This window comes from Micromys minutus, assembly GCF_963924665.1.
Source record: "Micromys minutus genome assembly, chromosome: 1".
NCBI classification, from domain to species: Eukaryota; Metazoa; Chordata; class Mammalia; order Rodentia; family Muridae; genus Micromys; species Micromys minutus.
The window spans coordinates 197,590,090-197,610,895 of NC_137969.1; the positions used below are offsets into that span (position 1 = coordinate 197,590,090).

Genomic DNA, 20,806 nt, shown 5'->3' on the forward strand with positions numbered 1-20,806 from the left:
AGCCTCTGAGGAGGCATCCATATCAGATTCCTGCCAGTAAGCACTACTTGACATCAGCAATAGTTTTAGTGGCTGCATATGAGATCTATCTCCAGGTGAGGTAGTCTCTGGATGATCTTTTCTCGAATCCCTGCTCCTCTATTTGTCCCATTGTTTCCTCCTATGAGTGTTTTGTTCTCTCTTCTGAGAAGGACTGAGGTATCCACATTCTGGCCTTTCTTCTCTTTGAGCTTCATAAGTTCTGTGAATTGTTTCTTGGGTATTCCGAGCTTTTTGGGCTAGCATCTGCTTATAAGTGAGTACATACCATGAGTGTTCTTTTATGACTGAGTTACCTCATTCAGGATGATAGTTTCAAGTTCCATCTATCTGTCTTAGAATTTCATGAACGCATTGTTTTAATAGCTGAGTAGTACTCCATTGTGTATAAGTACCAGAGTTTTTGTATCCATTCCTCTGTTAAAGCACATCTGGGGTTTTCTAGCTTCTGGATATTATAAATAAGGCTGCTATGAACATGGTGGAACATGTGTCCTTGTTATATGTTGGAGCTTCTTTTGGCTATACGTCCAGGAGTGATATAGCTGGGTCCTCAGGTAGTACTATGTCCAATTTTCTGAGGAATCACCAGACTGATTTCCAGAGTGGTTGTACCAGTCTCCAATCTCACCAACAATGGAGGAGTTTTCCTCTTTCTCCACATCCTCGCCAGCATCTTCTGTCCCCTGAGTTTTTGATTTTAGCCATTCTAACTGGTGTGAGGTGGACACTCATGTGTTGTTTTGATTTGCATTTCCCCGATGACTAAGGACGTTGAGCATTTTTTTAGGTGCTTCTCAGCCATTCGATATTCCTCAGTTAAGAATTCCTTGTTTAGCTCTGTACCCCATTTTTAAATAGGATTGATTGATTCTCTAGAGTCTAAATTCTTGAGTTCTTTGTATATCTTGGACACTAGCCCTCTATCAGATGTAGGATTGGTAAATATCTTTTCCCAATCTGTTGGTTGACATTTTGTTCTTTTGACAGTGTTCTTTGCCTTAAAGAAGCTTTGAAATTTTATGAGGTCCCATTTGTCAATTCTTGATCTTAGACCACAAGCCACTGGTGTTCTGTTCAGGAAATTTTCCCTTGTACCTATGTGTTCTAATCTCTTCCCTACTTTCTGTTCTATTAGTTTCAGAGTACCTGGTTTTATGTGGAGGTCTTTGATCCACTTGGACTTGAGTTTTGTACAAGGAGATAAGAAAGGATCTATTTGCATTCTTCTGCATGTTGACTGCCAGTTGAACCATTGCCATTTGTTGAAGAAGCTGTCTTTTTTCCATTGAATGTTTTTAGCTCCTTTGTCAAAGATCAAGTGACTATTGGTGTGTGGGTTCATTTCTGGGTCTTCGATTCTATTCCATTGATCTACCTGCCTGTCTCTGTACTAATACCATGCAGTTTTTAATCACAATTGATCTGTAATACAGCTTGAGGTCAGGGATGGTGATTCTCTTAGAATTATTTTTTTTTTTTTTATTGTTGAGAATACTTTTTGCTATCCTGGGTTTTTTTATTTTCCAAATGAATTTGCAAATTGCTCTTTCTAACTCTATGAAGAATTGGATTGAACTTTTGATGGGGATTGCATTAAATTTGTAGATTGCCTTAGGCAAGATGGCCATTTTTACAATGCTGATTCTTCCAATCCATGAGCATAGGAGATCTTTGCATTTTCCAAGGTCTTCTTTAATTTCCTTCTTCAGAGACTTGAAGTTCCTGCCATACAGATCCTTCACTTGCTTGGTTAGTGTCACCCCAAGGAATTTTAAATTTTTGAACCCAAACATTTACTGCTAGCTTAGCCCTTAAGTTCCTTCTCAACTAGGCTTCTTTACTCCTTCAATTTTATGATTTAGCTAATCTTTTTAGACTCTAGTAAAGCATCCTCATCTCTCTTTTGTTAACCATTAGTAACACAAGCATACAAGCAGGGACTAGCTTATTGCACATTTGTACTGTAGGTCACACACAGCATTTGTGTGTCTGTGTGTAAAATGTAGTAATCTTAAAAGTGGCATTGCTGAAGTGACCATATACAGTACTTGCAGTAAGAAAAACTTAATCTGCAAGTTTTAGCATTTCCCATTTCTGTTAAGATGGGATGTCTTATTAAAATTTCTAAATCACAGTTTGTAAATTAATAACAAGAGATGAGGACTGGCGATGTAGCTCTTTGGTAGTGAGCTTGCCTAGTGTGAAGGAGGCCCTAGAGTAAAGCCACCTTTCAAACACAAAAAAAATTATAATAAGTCGTCTTGTATACTCTGAAAGGATAAAATAAAATGTTATATGTGAAAAGGCTTTGGGACTATCTGGTCAAACGCTGCAAAAAAATGTTTGCAGTTGACGACAATCAGAATTAAAACAAATGGAATTCCTGAGCTGAAGCACCAATGACGCTCGTCTCTAGGCAAGGGAAGCCACGGGTTGCCACGTGACGTCATTTGTCCGCGCCGAGCGCGAAGTGCTTCCATCCTGGCCGGGGGAAGAGCTGCGTGCTATGGGGACCTGGCGCCGTTTGCTGCTCTTTGGCGGGGTGTCACTCCGGGGTGGTGGCGGGGCCACTGTCCCGCCCCTGGGGTGCCGAGCTTTGGGTTGTGGGCGCCAGGTGTGTGCGGAGCGCGGGCGGGGTGGTGAGGGCCGGACCACAGGCGCCTGCGCGCTCCCGCTAGCGGGTTTCCTAGATGGCTGGGGCTTGTGGTCCCAAACTGTCCCGAGTATGGATGTGTGGTTTGCACATTGCTCTCTAGTCTTGGGGCTATTTAGTGAATAGGTTAAGGAGAAGGAAAATATGCAGAGGGGTTAGCTCGGTAAAAAAAGGTCATTTTATTTAAAAAAAAATTTTTTTAACATCCTCACTTATAGTGGCAGACAACTTCTAGCTTGATCAATTTATCTTTGCCGTTGAGTTTAGCAGTTGATAAAGAGCACTTAAAGGCTAAACCTATGGCAATGAACAGAATTAGAAAAGAAAACCCTGCTAAATCCAAACTCTGGGTTGTTTTTTCACTTTTACAGCATAATAATCCAGTAATGAGGGTGGTTGGTTTAAATCATTTTTTTTTTTTTTTTTTTTTTTTTTTTTTTTTTTTTTTTGAAGTTATTAGGCGCTGAGGGTGAGGCCTTGAAACAAAGAAGAACACAAATCATGGCCCGAGGACTTCCTAAGCAGAAGCCTATAGAAGGTGTTAGAGAAGTCATTGTTGTGGCCTCTGGAAAGGGTGGTGTTGGAAAGTCTACCACCGCAGGTTTGTAAAGAGTTGTGCTCTCAAATGCACTACCAATGACCACTTTTCAGACTTCCTATTTGTGATGTTTCTGACATTGGCTCCTACGTACTAGGATTTGATAATGGCTAGGAGCCAAACCAAACATGTTCGCTACCAGACTGCCTACCCAATAGAGCAAAAAGTAGATTTGTCTACCCATATTCTGTTCACTTAACTGGGACTCTCTTTCAGAGGATGGTATGCAAATTACACCAGCCACTTAGCCCAGTGTCTTTCCACAGAAGTACCTAGTAATTGGTTGCGGTTACTTTTAAAACATCTAGGAATTGAATAGTAAATTATGTCTGTTCTTTCCCAGTCTGTCATATATGTACCTGAATGTTTGCAGTGAGAACATTTATTACTGTTTTTCATTTAATCACATAATTTATAGCATCTGTAAAGTCACCAAGACCCATGTTCCTGTGTTCAGGGCAGAAGGCAGCAATGGGTGTCTTTGCTCTCTACATTTTTTCTGTGGCTGCCTGGCCACTGAGCTCTCAGGATCTGCCTGTCTCTGTTCTTCTCAGTGCTGGCTGCGGTCACACCCAGGTCCTTGTGCTTGTGTGGCAAGCACTTTCCCTACTTGCAGCCATCTCCTCTCCGGGTCATCTAGTCCTCACATCCTCTTTATCAATATATTAGTGATGGAGAATCTTTTTCATGACCCTCTTTGGTGATTGTCATTTGTCACTGAGATGGTGTTTCAGCGCCAAAGACTATGAGTTCTGAAATAGAATCAACACCCGAGACTAAAAGTTATTTCTGAAAGAAATCTTTTCTTTCTAAAGAGATGATAAGGAATGACGATGTGAGAAACTTCTTGTAGCCTTACTTATTAGAAGTCATGTATTGACTTTGTCAGCCTTGTTGAGCTATGTTGGCACATAAATATTATGTATTTTGAAGGTTCCAGTGACACACAGCTCTGTGCTGTCACTGTCATCAGCCCAAGGAGGTCATCTAAAACACGTTTGTATTTAAAAATCAGATGATTTACCTAGTATCTATCTGGAATTCAAATTATGTAATATAAGAGTGGATTTGTAACCTTCACACTCCAGATCTAGTAAACTGTATATGCACACTTTTCTTTTAATCCTCACAGCACTTACAAGAGTAGGAGATAGATTTATGTTATAGAGGAAGAAGCAGAGTGACAGATAAAAACCTATAGCTAAACGGATACTTAAATATAACAGCATTTATTTTAAAAACCAGTCAGGGTCGTACAATGATAGAAGCTGGTGGAGCTGCAGGTCTGCTTTACAGTTTGTGCTTGTAACTACTTTCCTAATGAAACTGTCAGTATTGTTCTGCAAGGAATTGGGATTCACACTATGGAATATGGGCCGGAGGAGGACCGATGTCTATCAGTCCTGCAAATGAGGTACTTTAGGCTCTCTGCTCTCAGCTGTAGCCTGGCTGCAAAGCTGGTTACCCGTGTTTTGGGGATACTGCTTCTCTCCTTGTCTCTAGAATCACTGGTATAGACAGTTTGGCTGCCACACTCTACCATCACCATTTATGTTCTTCACCTCCTTCTGTGCACAGCATCCCAGGCTTCTCTGTGCACAGCATCCCAGGCTTCTCTGTGCACAGCATCCCAGGCTTCTGTGCACAGCATCCCAGGCTTCTGTGCATAGCACCCCAGGCTTCTCTGTGCACAGCATCCCAGGCTTCTCTGTCCACAGCATCCCAGGCTTCTCTGTGCACAGCATCCCAGGCTTCTCTGTGCACAGCATCCCAGGCTTCTTTGTGCACAGCATCCCAGGCTTCTTTGTGCACAGCATCCCAGGCTTCTCTGTGCACAGCATCCCAGGCTTCTCTGTGCACAGCTTCCCAGGCTTCTCTGTGCACAGCATCCCAGGCTTCTGTGCACAGCATTGTATACTTGTGTATGTGTGAGCTGTGAGCTGTCTACACAGACACCTATAGCACCACTTATTTAAAAGCATTATGGGCTCCATCTGTTAGATACCAAACAGTTAATTTTCATGAATAAACTTTGAAAGTAAACTATAAATTTCATTAACATTACTTTAAGAAAAACTAAGTGAAATATTTGAACACATTTGTAACAGATTATAAGTGGACTATTTAAAATGTTCAGTGTGAGGCAGGTATCTGTTGGTAGTTGCAAGGTTATTTTCTGGTTTGTTCTTTTGCTTTTGGCATACTCTCCCCATTGCTGCTTTACAAGTGAAGGGCTTGTTGAAAGGTAAGTTAATTTTCATAAAAAGAAAGTTACTAAACTGAATTCTTTCTGTTTCTTTCAGTGAACCTTGCTCTTGCACTGGCAGCGAATGATCCGGTAGGTGTTTAATAGAAATCCTAATAATGTATTACAGTGCTTTTCAGGCAGTGATGTAGTATTGTTTCCTGGAGCTCTACAGTCTACTTTCAGTCAGTGCATGTTTTTAAGGGACTAAAGATGCTGCTATTATACTGCTGCATGTCGTAACAGCGGTGTTGCAATTAAATGTTGACCACGTATCCCATGGTAGCTTTCATGTTCTTGCACAGAGGCAATTTTTCAAAACAAAAATGTATAGCTACAGTCTGTATCTGTGATAGTAGTATTCTGGATTCAACTCTTTCTGAAGCTAGAGCCATAGGATAACTCCCAGACATGTCTAGAACTTGGCTCTGTAGCTCAAAGTAGCTCAGAATCCTTCTGCTTCAGCTGCCAAGGTCTTAAGATTACAGACATGTGCTCTCATGCCTGCCTGGTTCATCAGAAATAAGTTTCAACTTATTTAACTTGACAAGACAAAAGACACTCTAAAAGTAGTGTTAGTCCTTTGGAGCAGAATTTGAATTGACTGTGTGTATAATGTAAGATTGAAAGATTGTTTATTCCCCCTTTATACCATATGATTAACTGTATGTATTTTTGTATGTATTTTTGTATGTATTTGGTCAGTTTTTGTCTCTTCATATAAAAACTAAACTCACATGTTCATGTGATATTTTGTGATAGCCCTCATTCATTTTTAAGGTTTAAATTCTATGTGTGTGTATGTGAGTTTATGTCATGTGTGTGGAAAAAGTCTGAGGAGGGCAGATCCCTGGCATTGGAGTCGCATGTAGTTGTGAGCTGTCATATTGGCTCTGAGAACAGAACGTGGGTCCTCTGCATAGACGGCAGTTCCCTATGGTGAGCCATTTCTCCAACCCAGGCACCTTACACTTTTGGCTGCTGCTTTCATGGTTGATCACTTTTCTTTTGAGTGAATCCTTAGGTTTGTTCCCCTTTTCTCTGCTTACTCCAGTTAAAGGCCAGTAGGATTTATTGATCTTTTCCCGTGGGGTTGAGTCTAGCATACATTTTAGACTGGCATTCTACACTGACTTCCCTAGCTCACCCGCCTCCCTAGCCCACCTACTACAGTGCCTTTTATCATATTCTTTTACTTTCTCCAATTCCTCCCAGATTTTCCTCATCTTCCTACCTACTCAACTTCATGTTTGCTCTGAAAAAACAAAACCAGGAAAAACAGACAAAACCAAAACAGACAATGAACTAAAAATAAATAAAAACAAAAACCTAAAAAATAAAGAAAACCAATTAAGAAAAAGAATCAAAGAAACTAAAACAAACCCAAACTGAAACAGAAAGCATGCACAAACCAACAAAAACATGGAGTCCGTTTTGCGTTGCCCTCTGGAGTGACACGCCACTGAGGAAAACTGGTTTCCTGGTTTGCAGCAGGACCGTTGCAGATAGCCTTCCCCTCAGAGTGAGACTTTATGTCCATTTCCCTTCTCAACACTGGGATTTTGTCCAGGTCCAGTTTGAACAGGGTCTGTGAGTGTCAGTCCTCCTGTGTCGGGAAAGGTTCTTTCCCTGTGCTCATCCACCATCTCTGCCTCTTAGAATCTGTCTGCTTCCTCTTCTTCAGTGATACCTGAGTCTTCAGAGAAGGAGCTTGGTGAGGTCATTCCACTTATGACCGAGTGCTCCAAAGTCTCACTCTCTGTTTAATTGTGGGTCTACTCCCACACACTTCAAGAGAACCCTCTGATGAGGGTTGAGCCATGCACTGGTCTATGGGCCTAGCGATAAGACATCATTAAAAGTGGTTTTATTGCTGTGTTCCTTTAGCAGAGTAATAGTCTTAGGTTTTCTTCTAGGTCTATGACCTATATAGTCTCAGGTTGTTGGCCACCCTTCCAGGGTCAGGTAGGGTCAGGCCTGGAGTAGGCCTGAAGTCCAGTCAAAGAGTGGTTGATAACTACCACAAAATTTATGCTACAATTGTACCAGTATCTTCTATCTTCAAGAAGATACTTCTATCTTCAAGCAGAAAGAAGGTCTCAAGATTAATAGGTGGGTGAAATTGATGATTACTTTTTTTCTCCGTTAGCATGCAGAGTATTTTCCAGCACCATGAACTCAAGTCAGGAGAGATGAAATTGGCACCAGCCCAATTTCTTCATGTTCAATGACATAAGCAAGTGTTGTCTTTGGTAATAGGACTGTACCATCAGATAATGGAGAGTAACCAGTGGCTTTGGCAATAGCTTGTAATGTTTACAGGTGTGTGTGTGTGTGTGTGTGTGTGTGTGTGTGTGTGTGTTTGCCAACTACTCAACAAGATGTTATCTATTCCTGGAACTACAGATGACATAATATGTTTAGTTGGGATATTACCTTCCCTCATTATACGGTAACTAATTTATATTCCTTTTATATTTGTATATAGTTTAGGAAGCTTCTATAGTAGTAGGTTTCCATATGATTTTTCAAATATTTTAGGTTGGATCCTCCTACAGCAGAGTTTCTTTCTGGGACTGGAAGATTTGAGCCCAGGGCCTCAAGCATTCTAGGCTTGATGCTCTACCACTGAGCCACCCCCCCAGACCCCTAGCCTGCTACAATGACATCCTTTTTCTTTCACTTTGTAAATTGTACTTATTAATACTGTTATTAATACTGTGTGTGTGCAGGCACATGCATGCCATGGATGTGGGTTCAGGGAACTTTGGGGAGTTGGGTTTCTTCCACCTTGTTTTTGAGGCAGGGCCTACATGCTTCAGGCTAGCTGTCTTGCAACTCTAGGGGACTTTCTTGTTTCTGCCTCTTACAGTGGGAATTCTGGGATTACAGATACACCCCTCATCTTGATGTTTTGGTGTGGGTTCTGGGATCACACTCAGGCTGTGAGGATGGTGTGGCAAATGCTTTTACTGGCTGAAACATTTTGCCGGCCCTACAATGGCAGTCTTACATTATATTCTTACATGCTAAGCAAGCTATATAAATGTCCTCCAGAAAATGTTTGTCTTTTATTTTGGCTATATTTTATAGGAATATTTATACTCTTATTTCAGATAGATATTATCCGTTTTTTGGAGATTAAAATAAGAACGAAAATTTACACTGAACGTATTATGTAACCCTGCAAGTCATTAGTTAATAACACATCTATTTCATAATTTAGTTTTTAATCTTCCTTTCATATTTATGAAATATTTCATATTGTTTCTTATTATTTTCAAATTACTAGGTTTTAAAAATGTTCTATCATATTTTGTGCTAATATGTGAAATATATCAAGTGTAAATTCATATATATATATATATATATATATATATATGAAACGTAGGTAAGAATTAATGTGTTTAGTTGTAACTGTACTTACTTATTTTCTGCTATGCAGTTTTAGTTCTCTATGAATAGCACACATAGAAAAATGACATGTGGTATGTATGTAATGTATTGCTGAGCTAGGGATCCAGAATTTGCTAGAATACAGAGCTAAGTATGTTCATGTCTTAAGATTTTGGCCCTTGTTTCTGACAGTGTTAGGCTATTACACATTCCCGGTATTTGTCTAAATCACTCACCTAATTCACTGCAGAGCTGACTGTCCTAACTGAACTTTCTGAGGGCAGATGCTGCAGTGTTTCTTTAAAGTCGTGGTTCTGCATCGAGGGGGGAAGTCTACCATCAAGTCAGAGTAAAAACCCTTTACAGCTCTCTTCCTTTCTGGGGGACATACACTCCTGTATCTCATTGTCTTGTCCTTTTCCCTGATCTTCATTGTTTTTCTCTGGATATATCCTTCAGTTCTTCTGTGGGTTGGTAGGCAGATTCATGGCTAAAGTGTCTTACTCATGAAGCTTACCCTTACAGCAAAAGAGAATTGGTGGGATAATTAAGGTGAAGATCTCTTTAGAGTTTTGGTAGGTTCAGCTCAGTCACAAGAGAGCTGGGAAGGAGCTAGAGGCGCTGGGCATGTCACTATTCCAGTGCCATAGCTGACACTCCGTGCCGCCCATCGGACTTCCCTGAGACTCTGTCCAGAAAGAAGTATCAGATGAGTACAAACAGGAAGTCGGCCCTCCTAGCTCTTTAATTTCTGAAGATCTCTTTACATCTGATCATTTAAATGACGATATTGAATTCTAGGCTCAGAATCACTTTTTGAACTTTGAAAACAATATTCCATTCTCTTCTGAAATGCTAATGAGACTGCCTGATGCTTTTCTGAACTATATTACTCTGTAATGGCATGTGTTGTTTTCCCCCTTGAAGCTTTTAAGGTTTTCTTTATGGCTTTTAAAGCTTACGGTTGTCACAAATATGTGTCGTGTTGTTGGCTTTAACAGCCGCTGCATGCTTGGGAATTGGCCGTGAGTGTTGTCAGTTAGGAGGTTTCTCTCCGTCTGTGTCTGTGCTCACTGTGTGAGCAGGTGCTGACCTGCTCACAAAAAGCATTCTATTGTTTTATAACCTATGTCTCTACAGGAATGTTCTGTGCAGTGTTCTTCAGAGTTCTGTGTCCTCTTTTCCAGGCTACCCATGTGCCTGTCCTGTACAGGGGTGTGAATGTGGGGGCGGGGCAGAATTGAGTGCTTACAACGAACGATCCAGCTACTGTTTTAATGCATCTGTGGGCTGCTTATAGTACTTACACAAATCATGTATCGGGTAGGTCAGTAAAGTGTTGTGTGAATTCCTTCTCAGTAAGGGTCTTTCCCCAGTGTTGTGAAATTCAGTGGCACTGTTTGTTTATATTATCATTGCATTCATGTGGTCATTCTCATGTTTATTTTATAACTAACGCTTATTGAGCACTTACTGTGTTAGCACAGATAGTTAGCACTTTACATAGAATAATTCTCATGACATGTTTCTCAGCTCATTTCCTTTTCATAATTAAAACAGGGGCCTGCCCCTTTAAGAGATAGTCAATTTTTAGAGGCCAGATATCAATGCCAGAAACTTTTAGGCCACACCTCCCTGCTGCTCTCCCTGGGACAGCATTAACAAGTGTCCCTAATTGATGGTTCTAACCAGCACCTTGTTCTTCCACGATCTTTGTTATATACACTATGTTACACTAAGTTACATGATGTAAAACTCCCTCTCCCCATTTTCAAAGCTTATAGAGGTCTGATATTTCCTTTGTTCTTGGGATTGCTGTAGAGCTCCTCTGGCTTTCTTCTCACGTCTGCCTGACTGTTTCTCCTGTCTCTTATTCTTACCCTTACTGAAGCTTCTTTCTTGGGTTTAAAGGTCAGCCTCTCCTTCTGTGAAAGCCCTATGTGGCCTCTCTCATATAGTGTACCAGTTTTAGTCTAATGCTCTCTTTCCACGTTGGGTTCCAGTAATGTTCTCTAGGTCCCATGTCTCTCAATAAACTGCATTTTTTGTAGTGTATCATGTGGCAGCTACTTTCTTGGGCTGCTTGTTGCTTTTTTTTTTTTTCTTTATGACTATATTTAACAGCTACTATTACAATTCCCATTGAAGACAGGAAGTAAAAGCACATAGGAATTAAGTGACTTGTTCCAAATCACCAAAGAAGAAAATAACATAACTGAGACTGACTGACAACCTAGATAGTGCACTTTTGACCTAGTGCTCCTATGTTTTGCTTCTTAGCATTAAGAATTGTATTGTAGGGCTTGGAGACATGACACAGTGGTTAAGAGTGAGTATGGCTCTTGCCAAGGACTTGAGTTTTTGTGGCCCATAATCATTCGTGACTCCTGCTCCTGTGGGACAGAGGATCCTGATGCCTCTGACCTTCAGGGATACCTGTACTCAACATGCATATGTTATATCCATAATTAAAAATAAATCTTTAAAAAAAGCTGTTACAGCCTACACCACACAGAGAAACTCATCTTAAATCAAGCCTATGGTGTGGCATGTAACTGTAGTCTCAGCTATTGGAAATGCTGAAGCAGGATATTTATTTGAATTAGCCATTTGAGGCCAGGCTGGGTAACATACTGAGATGCTATTCCAACCAACCAACTAACCAACAACTAACCAACCAACCAGCCAACCAACCAGCCAGCCAACCAACCAGCCAACCAACTAAATTAATAGCTTCATTCCTCAATCCCAAGTTAGTTGTCTCTAGTCTTGGCTACCTCCAGCAGTATAGTGCTTATGGCTTGCATAACACAAAGTACACCTTTATTTTGTGGCTGAATTGAGTATCGAGTTCGATTTTCAGTGTGTAAGTACAAACCTCTTTTTTCTTTTGTTTCAAAGTGATGTGGGGGTCGGGACATTGGTGATAACCTAGTGGCTGTGATGGTTAGTATTACTTTTCTTTTTTTTTCCCTTTAAAAAAAGATTTTACTTATTTATTTCATGTATATATGAGTATACTGTCACAGTGTTCAGACACACCAGATTAGGATGCCAGATCTCATTACAGGTGGTTGTGAGCCACCATGTGGTTACTGGGAATTGAACTCAGGACTTCTGGAAGAGCAGTCAGTGCTCTTAACCTCTGAGCCATCTCTCTAGCTCTAGTATTATTTTTCAAGTTGGCAAGATCTGGAATCACCAGACTAGGCCCTGGGCACAACTGTGAGGGATTATTTAGTCAGTAGGGTTGTCTGTGGTGATTATGTTGATTGGATTAGTTGAGGTAGGTGGTTCCAATCTCTGGGTTTGGGCTGAACTATATAAAATGGAGAAGGCTGAGAACCAGCATTTATGGCTCTCTGCTTCCTATTTTTGCAGCATGCATGACTAGCTGCTTCAAGCTCCTGCTGTCTTGGCTTTCCCGCTGTGATGGACTGACTACACCCTTGGACTCTGGACTAAAATAAAACCTTTCTCTCCTGAGTTGTTTTTGTCAACTCTGATTCTATTTGGTCTGGTCATTTTATGTGATACTCAGTTGTATTAGCTCTGGTTATGATTCCTGTTCCTTTGATACTAGTGTGTTGCTAGTCTAGATTACCACTCCTGGGCTCTAGACCTGTGTGTCTAGCCATTTGCTGCAGATGACCACTTTCACACTTTCTGTGCATTCCCAACTCTGTATGGGTAGAACAAACTCCCTTTCCTATAGTTGCTTTATCCTCTGGGTGTAGCATAGCTCCCCCACATCCTGTGTCAGAAAGGCTTGCTTATCTCTTCTGCAGGTTTGTGAGCATTTGGGAAAGAGTGATTTTGTTTTTTCCCCTTTTTCTTTCATCCTTGGTGTCTAAGTCTAGTCACATGGTAAGTTTTTTATGTTTTTTTGAGACAGGGTCTTATAGACTAGGCTGGATTCAAACTCATTATATAGTCTAGGCTATATTTAATCTCTCTAAATAGCCCAGGCTGGGTTTAAGGTCTCTAGATAGCCCAGGCTGGGTTTGAATTTGCTTCATAGCTAAGGATGACCTTGAACTTTTGTTTTTCCTGCCTCTAGCCCCCTAAGTGCTGGCTCTTTATTGGTGAGTAATGACCATGAGACATTTATTAAAGAGTGTGTACTTCTCCAATACAAAATATACATAGATTCAAATGCGGAATAAGTTCTCTGTAGCATGTTCACTATAAATTGTGCTTTTATTTATCACAAATGATTAAAATCTAAATGAGATAATACATATAACATACTTAGCACAGTATCCTATAGTAAGGTGCAAATACATTTTTTGTACTAACAGAGTAACACTTTCTGTAAACAATATTTAAAGTAAGATTCAGTGTATATTTTACTTAACTATTTTAGCAAAAGTTTAAGTTCTTACATTCTATTTTTAGAATGATTCATTAAGTAGATTTTAAAATTGGATTTAAAATGGAAAAGGAAGCAATATTATCTTCAAAGAATTTGTCTTTTGGCTGTCTTTTCCATAGTTTATTTCAAAATATTTGTCTTTTCCTGTGATCACATAGTGCCTCTCCAGATGTGCTGCTTTTTTCACAAATGGCCTTTTCGTGTGACTAACATTGTCCTAAACCTGTGAAGTTTTATGATAGACTTGACATTTTTAGCTGAAGAGTCAGGTTCTGGCTGGGTATGATGGACATGCCTTTCATCCTGCTAGCCTTTGGAAGCAGCGGCAGATGATCAGTAATTCAAGGTCACCCTCACTACATAGAAAGTCCCACTTCAAGGCCTGCCTGAACACTATTTTGCAAAACAACCGTCCCCCCAAATGATGTGGTTTTGGGAGTTGGAAAAGTTGAACATATTATATGGCTCCCACCCACAGCAGTATTTTCTGCATTAAGAAGTTCACATTCTAGCTTTTTTCTGTCAGGCAGAGCTGGGCCTATTTCTAGCTGTGTCTTTTACACGGAATGGCTTTTGCCTCTGCCTTCCTCATTGAGTTTTAGAACAAGATGATGTATATGGGATGCTCACATGGTGTGTAGCACATGGTGCATGCCGACCTTGATAAGATGAGGTGCTTGTCTTTGCTGGTACAGGACTGCAGGTCCTGGTCTGCACCATCATCATCTGCAGTGCAGTTACTGTGTGATTTTGGAGTAAAAGGATGTTTCTCACAAGTTTACATGGGAAATCCAAATGGCGACTACTTAATTGAACTTCAGGAAGTTTGTTTCATCTTTTCTTTAGCATCGGTATTGGAAAAGGACTACATTCTGGTTTGTTAACATATTGTTTTTTATTTTATTTATGAGTACACACCGTTGCTGTCTTCAGACACACCATAAGAGGGCATCAGATCCCCATTACAGATGGTTGTGAGCCACCATGTGGTTGCTGGGAATTGAACTTAGGACCTCTGGAAAAGCAGTCAGTATTCTTAACCACTGAGCCATCTCTCCAGCCCTGTTAACCTATTTTTAATACTTTCACTATAACAAGTAATTCTTGATGCAAACATTTGTTTCACAGTCATGGTAAGCAAGTTTGAGAAGAAAGATAACACTCTGTGTTCACTGTGTAATTGTTGTAAAGGGAGAGGGGAAGCTGGGTCAAGAAATCAAACCCTGGAGGAGCAATTACAAAATCATTATTTTTTGTTTTCTGTTCAGAAATTTAAAGGTAATTCTTAGAAATATTTTACATTTATACATGCATTGAAATTCACAATTATTTACAGTTACTAAGAGATTGAAAATATTTTTTTAATTAGAAGAATCTTTATAAAAACTGATATACTTTCAGGATAAGAATATTATTTATGACTTTTTCCTGCAAATTTTTGATATTTATTATAGCTATACATGTATTTATATACTGCATTTCTGATGATACCTTTTCTTTATTCTTTACTATGTTGTCTTAGTCATGTCTTGAGAGATTGTTGTCACCTAGGCTCTGCTCAGCATGGTGCTTACACAACTGGAAAGACCCTGCCCTTTTCACTTCAGGCTTTTTATCTTCGAGTGACTATTTAGTAGACTGTTTCTTGTTTCTATGGGCTCTTTCCTTGGCCCTGACTGGTCTGAAGTCTACTGTGGCTCAAGACTGTTGTTTTTTGTTTCTATGGGCTCTTTCCTTGACTCTGACTTGTCTGAAGTCTACCCTGGCTCCCCTGCAATGCCTTTCTTTCTTTAAACAGGGTTTCACTTTGTAGCCCAGCCTGATGTTAATTTTGATTCTCTTGACTTAGCTTTCAGACACTGGAACTGTAGTGTGTGCCACCATGCCTGATCTACCTTGCCTGGGACTGTTTCTCTTGGTGGCCACTTGTGCTCTTTCACCTTTTCCTGCTCATAAGCCTTCTTTCCCATTGCTTCCTATTTCACTGAAAATGGCTTTTGTCAATGGCTTCTTTCATGTTCTTGATCAGCATTAAATCTTCAGTCATCCTTCCATCTTTTCCTTTCTGTCCCGGAGACAGTCCTGATCTTTCTACTTTTTAAATTATTTTATTTATTTATATTGAAAATGTTGCCCTCATTCATTCCCCCTTCCCTGAGTTCTTCCCCCACACCCCTCCCCTTTGCCTCTGAGAGGGTGCTATCCCCCACCCTGGGGCATTAAGCCTCTACAGGATTAGGCACATCCTTTCCCACTAGACTAGACAAGGCAGCCCTCTGCTACATATGTGCCAGGGGCCTTGGACCATTCCATGCATACTCTTTGATTGATGGGTCAGTCTCTGTTACCTCCCAGGGGTCCAAGTTATTTGACCCTGTTGTTCTTCCTATGGGGTAACCATCCCCTTCAGTTCCTTTAGTCCTTTCCCTAATTCTTCCATAGAGATTCCTGACCTCTCTTCAATGCTTGCTGTGTATCTGCATCTGTCTCAGTCAGCTGCTGGTAGGGTCTCTCAGAGGACAGCCATGGTAAGTTCCTGTCTGCAAGCACAACATAGCAGCAGTAATAGTTGTCGCGGATTGATATCCCAAGTTGATCTGGTCACATGTCAGCCATTTCTTTAGACTCTGCTCTGTTTTTGTCTCTGCATTTCTTTTAGACAGGAGCAGTTTTGTGTCAAAAGTATTGTAGGGAGGTTAATGTCCCCATCCCTCCACTGGGGGCCCTGTGTAATTACTGGAGGTGGTCTCTTCAGGTTCTATATTCTCACTGTCAGGCATTTTGGTTAAGGTCACCCACACTGAGTCCTGGGAGTCTCTCACATCCCAGGTCTCTGGGACTTTCTAGAGGTCTCCCTGCCCCAAGAAGCTGCATATTTCCATTCATTCTCCCGGCTCTTTGGGCCTCAGTCCTGTCTCCCCCCTAATACCTGTTCCTGTCCTCCTTTTCCTCTCCTCCTCTTTCTCACCCAAGTTCCTCCCTCCTTCTTCTCCCATGATTATTTTGTTCCCTCTTCTAAGTGGGATTTAAGCATCCTCACTTGGACCTTCCTTCTTGTTTATCTCCTTAGGTTCTATGGGGTGTATCAAGGGTATTCTGTACTTTTGGGTAATATCCACTTATCAGTGAGTACATACCAGGGCCTGTCCTTTTGGATCTCTGTTACCTCATTCAGGATGATATTTTCTAGTTCCATCCATTTGCCTGCAAAATTCATGATGTCTTTGTTTTTAATAGCTGAATAGTAATACATTCTGTAAATGAACCACATTTTCTGTATTCATTCTTCAGTTGAGGGACATCTGGGTTGCTTTTAGTTTCTGGCTCTTATGCATAAAACTGCTGTAAACATAGTAGACCACATATGTATGTGGTGGAACATCTTTTGGATATATGCCTAGGAGTGGTATAGCTTGGTCTTCAGGTAAACTATTTTTAATTTTCTGAGGAACAACCAGATTGATTTCCAGAGTGGTTGTACAAGTTTGCAATCCTACCAGCAATGGAGGAGTGTTCCCCTTTCTCCACTTCCTTGCCAGTATGTGCTGTTGCTTGAGATTTTGATTTTAGCCATTCTGATTGGTGTAAAGTAGAATCTCAGGGTCGTTTTGATTTGCATTTCTCTGATAACTAAGGTCATTTCTTTAGGTGCTTGTTCTGAATTCTGTTTAGCTCTCTACTCCATTTTTAAAATTGGGTTATTTGGGTTTTTGGAGTCTAGCTTCTTGAGTTCTCTATATATTTTGGTAGTGGCCCTCTATCAGATGTAGGGTTAGTGAAGATCTTTTCCTAGTCTGTAGGCTGTTTGTCCTATTGACTGTGCCCTTTGCCTTACAGAAGCTTTTCGGTTTCAGGAGGTTTACTTTTGTTCTTGATGCTTTATTTCATTCCTCTTCCTAGGATTTTTGCCTTGTGAATATCTGCTGGTCATCTTCAGTTTGTCCTTAACTAATTCTTTCCCCTAGGTCCACTCATAGCACACAGAATGTGTATTGGGTGAGTGAATGAATTAGTGAGTCACTAACCCTCATTACCCTATGTTTACACTCTACCTTGAAAGTGCAGCACACAGGCTATGTCTGCTCCAGGGGTCTTCCACCGTTTGACCTTTTACTTTCATACTACATTCTCATCTATGAAATTCAAGCTCAAGACCCGAAATCCAGCTAAAGCAAAACAAAACCCTCAAGAAAACAAAAATAAAACTTATAAGGGCTGGGGAAATAGTTGGTCAAGTGTTTACCTTGTATATATGGTAGGCCTGACTTCAGATCCCAGAACCCACATAAAGACCAGGCACAGCTGTGGCCTGCAATCCCAGCCATGGCAAGATGGGATTTGGAGACAGCTGGACCCTCTGAGCTTGCTGGTCAGATAGTGTAGTCTACTTGAAGTTTGAGGTCAGTGAGAGACCCTGCCTCAAAGGTGGGAGTGGCCTGTGGAGTTGTGTCCAATCTGTTCCCTGATCTTGACACATTGTGAGTGCACATGCACACTTTAATAATAGTGTAAGGACTTCTACCTTTTGTGTGGGACCACACAGTTCTCAGCTGCAGTCTGCCCTTGTTTCCAGTTGCACTGCCCAGCTTTCATCCTCACTTTGCAGCTTCTCTGGGTGGACTCATGTATCAGTTCTTTTTCTCTCCTGATTCTTGGCTTTCTGCTGCATTTGATGATGTCCACTACAGGGGCCGATACTTGAAGGACCTTTATTTCCTGGCCTTCCCAGCATTGTTTTTTTCTGTTTTCCTGACCCTTTCAGTTTCCCCCTTTTCATATTACTTCATCCCTATACTTTTTTACCCCAACATGGTTTCTTTGTTTTAGAAATATTTTTTTTTCAGTCAATATCTGTTTTTTTTAAACTGAATTTTTTATTATTCCTCCTCTTCCTCTTCTTCTTCTGATTGCCAACAGATTGGTCAAATTTCAGTGACATGAACAGAGCCAGCGTCATGATCTCTAAAATCATCTGTTGGCGTACTCTTTAGTTACTAGCTACATCTTGCCTCCACCTGTTTGAGTTAGGGATGTGCACTCTAAACTCATAAAGCTCCGCCCATTTTAGTACTGTCCCAGTCTCTATGGGGGAGGGATTTGGACAGAGCAGTAGGAATGGCTTGTTCCTTCCACACTGCTGCAGCTTCAGTGGGGAAGACCCAGTGGTATCTAGAGTTTACTCGTGTGCTTTGACTAGCTATGGTAACAAGGATGGACTCCAGGCTGCAGTGTGAATCCCTGCAGCCTTTACATTGTCCCAATCTGTCACCTTAACTCTCCTCCATTCTCACCAGACAGTCACCAGCTGTTGGCCTTTGTAACTGGAGAAATAGCTCATTTCTGTTATGAATCTAGGTAATGCTTGCAGTTTTGGTAGGTGCAGTGGCACATACTTAAACACTTTAGAAGGTGGAGGCAGGGGGATTGGAAGTTGAACGTCACCCTCATCTACATACCAGGGTTGAGTCCAGCTTGGGTCACATGAGGGAGTGTCTCAAACAACAAAACAAAATGGAAAGACAACAACAACAACAAAACAAAACCAACCTCTGACATTTACTTTGGTCAGTCTAAGCTCCCTCATACTGAATTAAATAGTGATTTCTCACGTTGTTTGTGGAGATGTTCTTACTGCATCCAGGTCTCTGCCCAAATTGTGTAGCCTAGGTCCTAGGGTTGGTTCTACCCAGTTTTCCACTCTGAACTTGGCTGTCCTTCTTTGTACTGACTAGATGTCGTCCTTGTCTTCTGTGCCAGCTTCTGTTCTCTCTCAGCTCCCCTATGGATGTCACTTCCTCTGTGAAGCCGTCTTAGAGGTTTCAAACCACATCACTTTCTCTCTGTCCCTTCCTGTGTTCATCTGCCATTAGATAAACCTGGTGTCATCTCAAATGAGTTGCCACTACTGCCTGACCCATTGCTACATACCTGGTAAACTCTCGCTAACTGGTTGAAAATAGGTTAGGTGTGGTGGAAATTTCCAAAGTTTTGAATGCGTTCCAGTGCTTTCTCAAATGCCCACAAATTACCAAGAATCATTTTTGCCTTAGAAGAATTACATTTAGAGAAGCTTTTGTTTTTCAGTACTTTTAATTTTCAGTTAAAACATAAGCAGCAAATTCTCAAAACTTGTGTATGTAAATATTTTATGCTAGAAAATACAGTGGACTGGCTAAGAACACAGAAAACAAACTTTGATAAGATTAGAGAAAAATAAATCTGAATTAAGAATGGTACTGTTCTAGGTTGTGGCATTTTAAAGCTTTAATTTTGGCCATGGACTGTTTCACATGATAGATTTTGTTTCATTCTGTTTCTTTCTGGTCAGGACATGTGTTTGGTCCCTTTTGGCAGATGCAATGTGTGAAAGGGCTGGGGTCAGCACTGTCATACAGGAGGGGTCAGAGTACTCAGATGAAGGGGAAGCAGTTAGAGAGCCTTTATTTACTTTACTGTTGGCATGATCAGATGAAAAGTATGAGCGGGAGCCTCTCACAATGTCTTGGTTCCTCTTCCATCTCTCATAGCGGTGCCAGATTAACCACGTCAGCTAATTAGAGAGAGAGAGAGAGAGAGAGAGAGAGAGAGAGAGAGAGAGAGAGAGAGAGAGAGAGAGAGACAGAGAGAGACAGAGATGGATTGCTGTGTTTAATAGTTCTTTTAGAAGCTTCTGGAGAAAGTCTTTCTCTTCTCCTGTCTCTCATAAGCTTCTTTGTACTTTTGAAGCCAGTTAGAGAGCAGGAGTTGTGGTCTGCGACAGTGAGCAGTGAAGCACAGCCCCTTCCCAGCTGAGCTGGGAGCACTAGTCCACTGGGCTCCGAAAGGAGACCCCATGTCATCAAGCGAGGGGTTGCTATAGCAGTGACAAGCTGTATTGCTGCCTGTGGTTCCTGAACAGTGAAGCCTCTTTGTGTTAAGGAAGGAAACTCCTCAGATGTCTCAGAAGGTTGTTTGGACCCCTCCGTGGGAACAGGTTGCTCTCTGTTCTGATTTTTCTTGTCAACCAAACAGAAAGCCTAAGACTTCTTCAAGCCTTGGAATAGCTTTGGCCTCAAACTTGTACAGGAATGTAATCTGCAGTGTGATGTCACCATGGAAACTGATCCAAGAGCTAGTCTTGTCCTGTGGGTTCTTTGGGGTGGTTTAATAATAAAAAAAAATGACTGTATCTAATCCTGTTCTTCAAATTTCTTTAAAGATGATGGGAAGGCAGCATAGTTAGTTGAGGGTGCATTCCCCGTGTCATGCTTCAGACATTCTGTGCCGACATGTCTGCGTCAAGAGAAAAAGAATTTTTGTTGTATATGAGCATAATTCCTTTAATGTGACTTTTATCTGTTGTGCTCTGTGCTTATCTATGTAGAAGAGTAACATGTTTAATTTCCCTTACCTGCCTAGTGATAGAGGACTTATCATAGAAATTGAGGCATGGCTGTTATTTTATCAAATCACTGTCAAAAATAAAAGGTGGTTTAAATGGTCATGTTAGAGATAACA

The 20,806-nt window shown here is 40.9% G+C and overlaps 1 protein-coding gene across 1 annotated transcript in view; it reads left to right on the forward strand.

The window, feature by feature from the left end:
- The first annotated feature begins 2,532 nt into the window (after window positions 1-2,532).
- Window positions 2,533-20,806, forward strand: part of NUBPL (NUBP iron-sulfur cluster assembly factor, mitochondrial) — a 196,784-nt gene continuing 178,510 nt past the window's right edge. Inside the window, exons 1-3 of the mRNA XM_080939670.1 lie at window positions 2,533-2,656; window positions 3,149-3,296; window positions 5,597-5,631. Of these exons, the coding sequence (XP_080795796.1) occupies window positions 2,549-2,656; window positions 3,149-3,296; window positions 5,597-5,631 (291 nt within the window). The 5' untranslated portion in view covers window positions 2,533-2,548. The remainder of the gene's footprint in view (window positions 2,657-3,148; window positions 3,297-5,596; window positions 5,632-20,806) is intronic.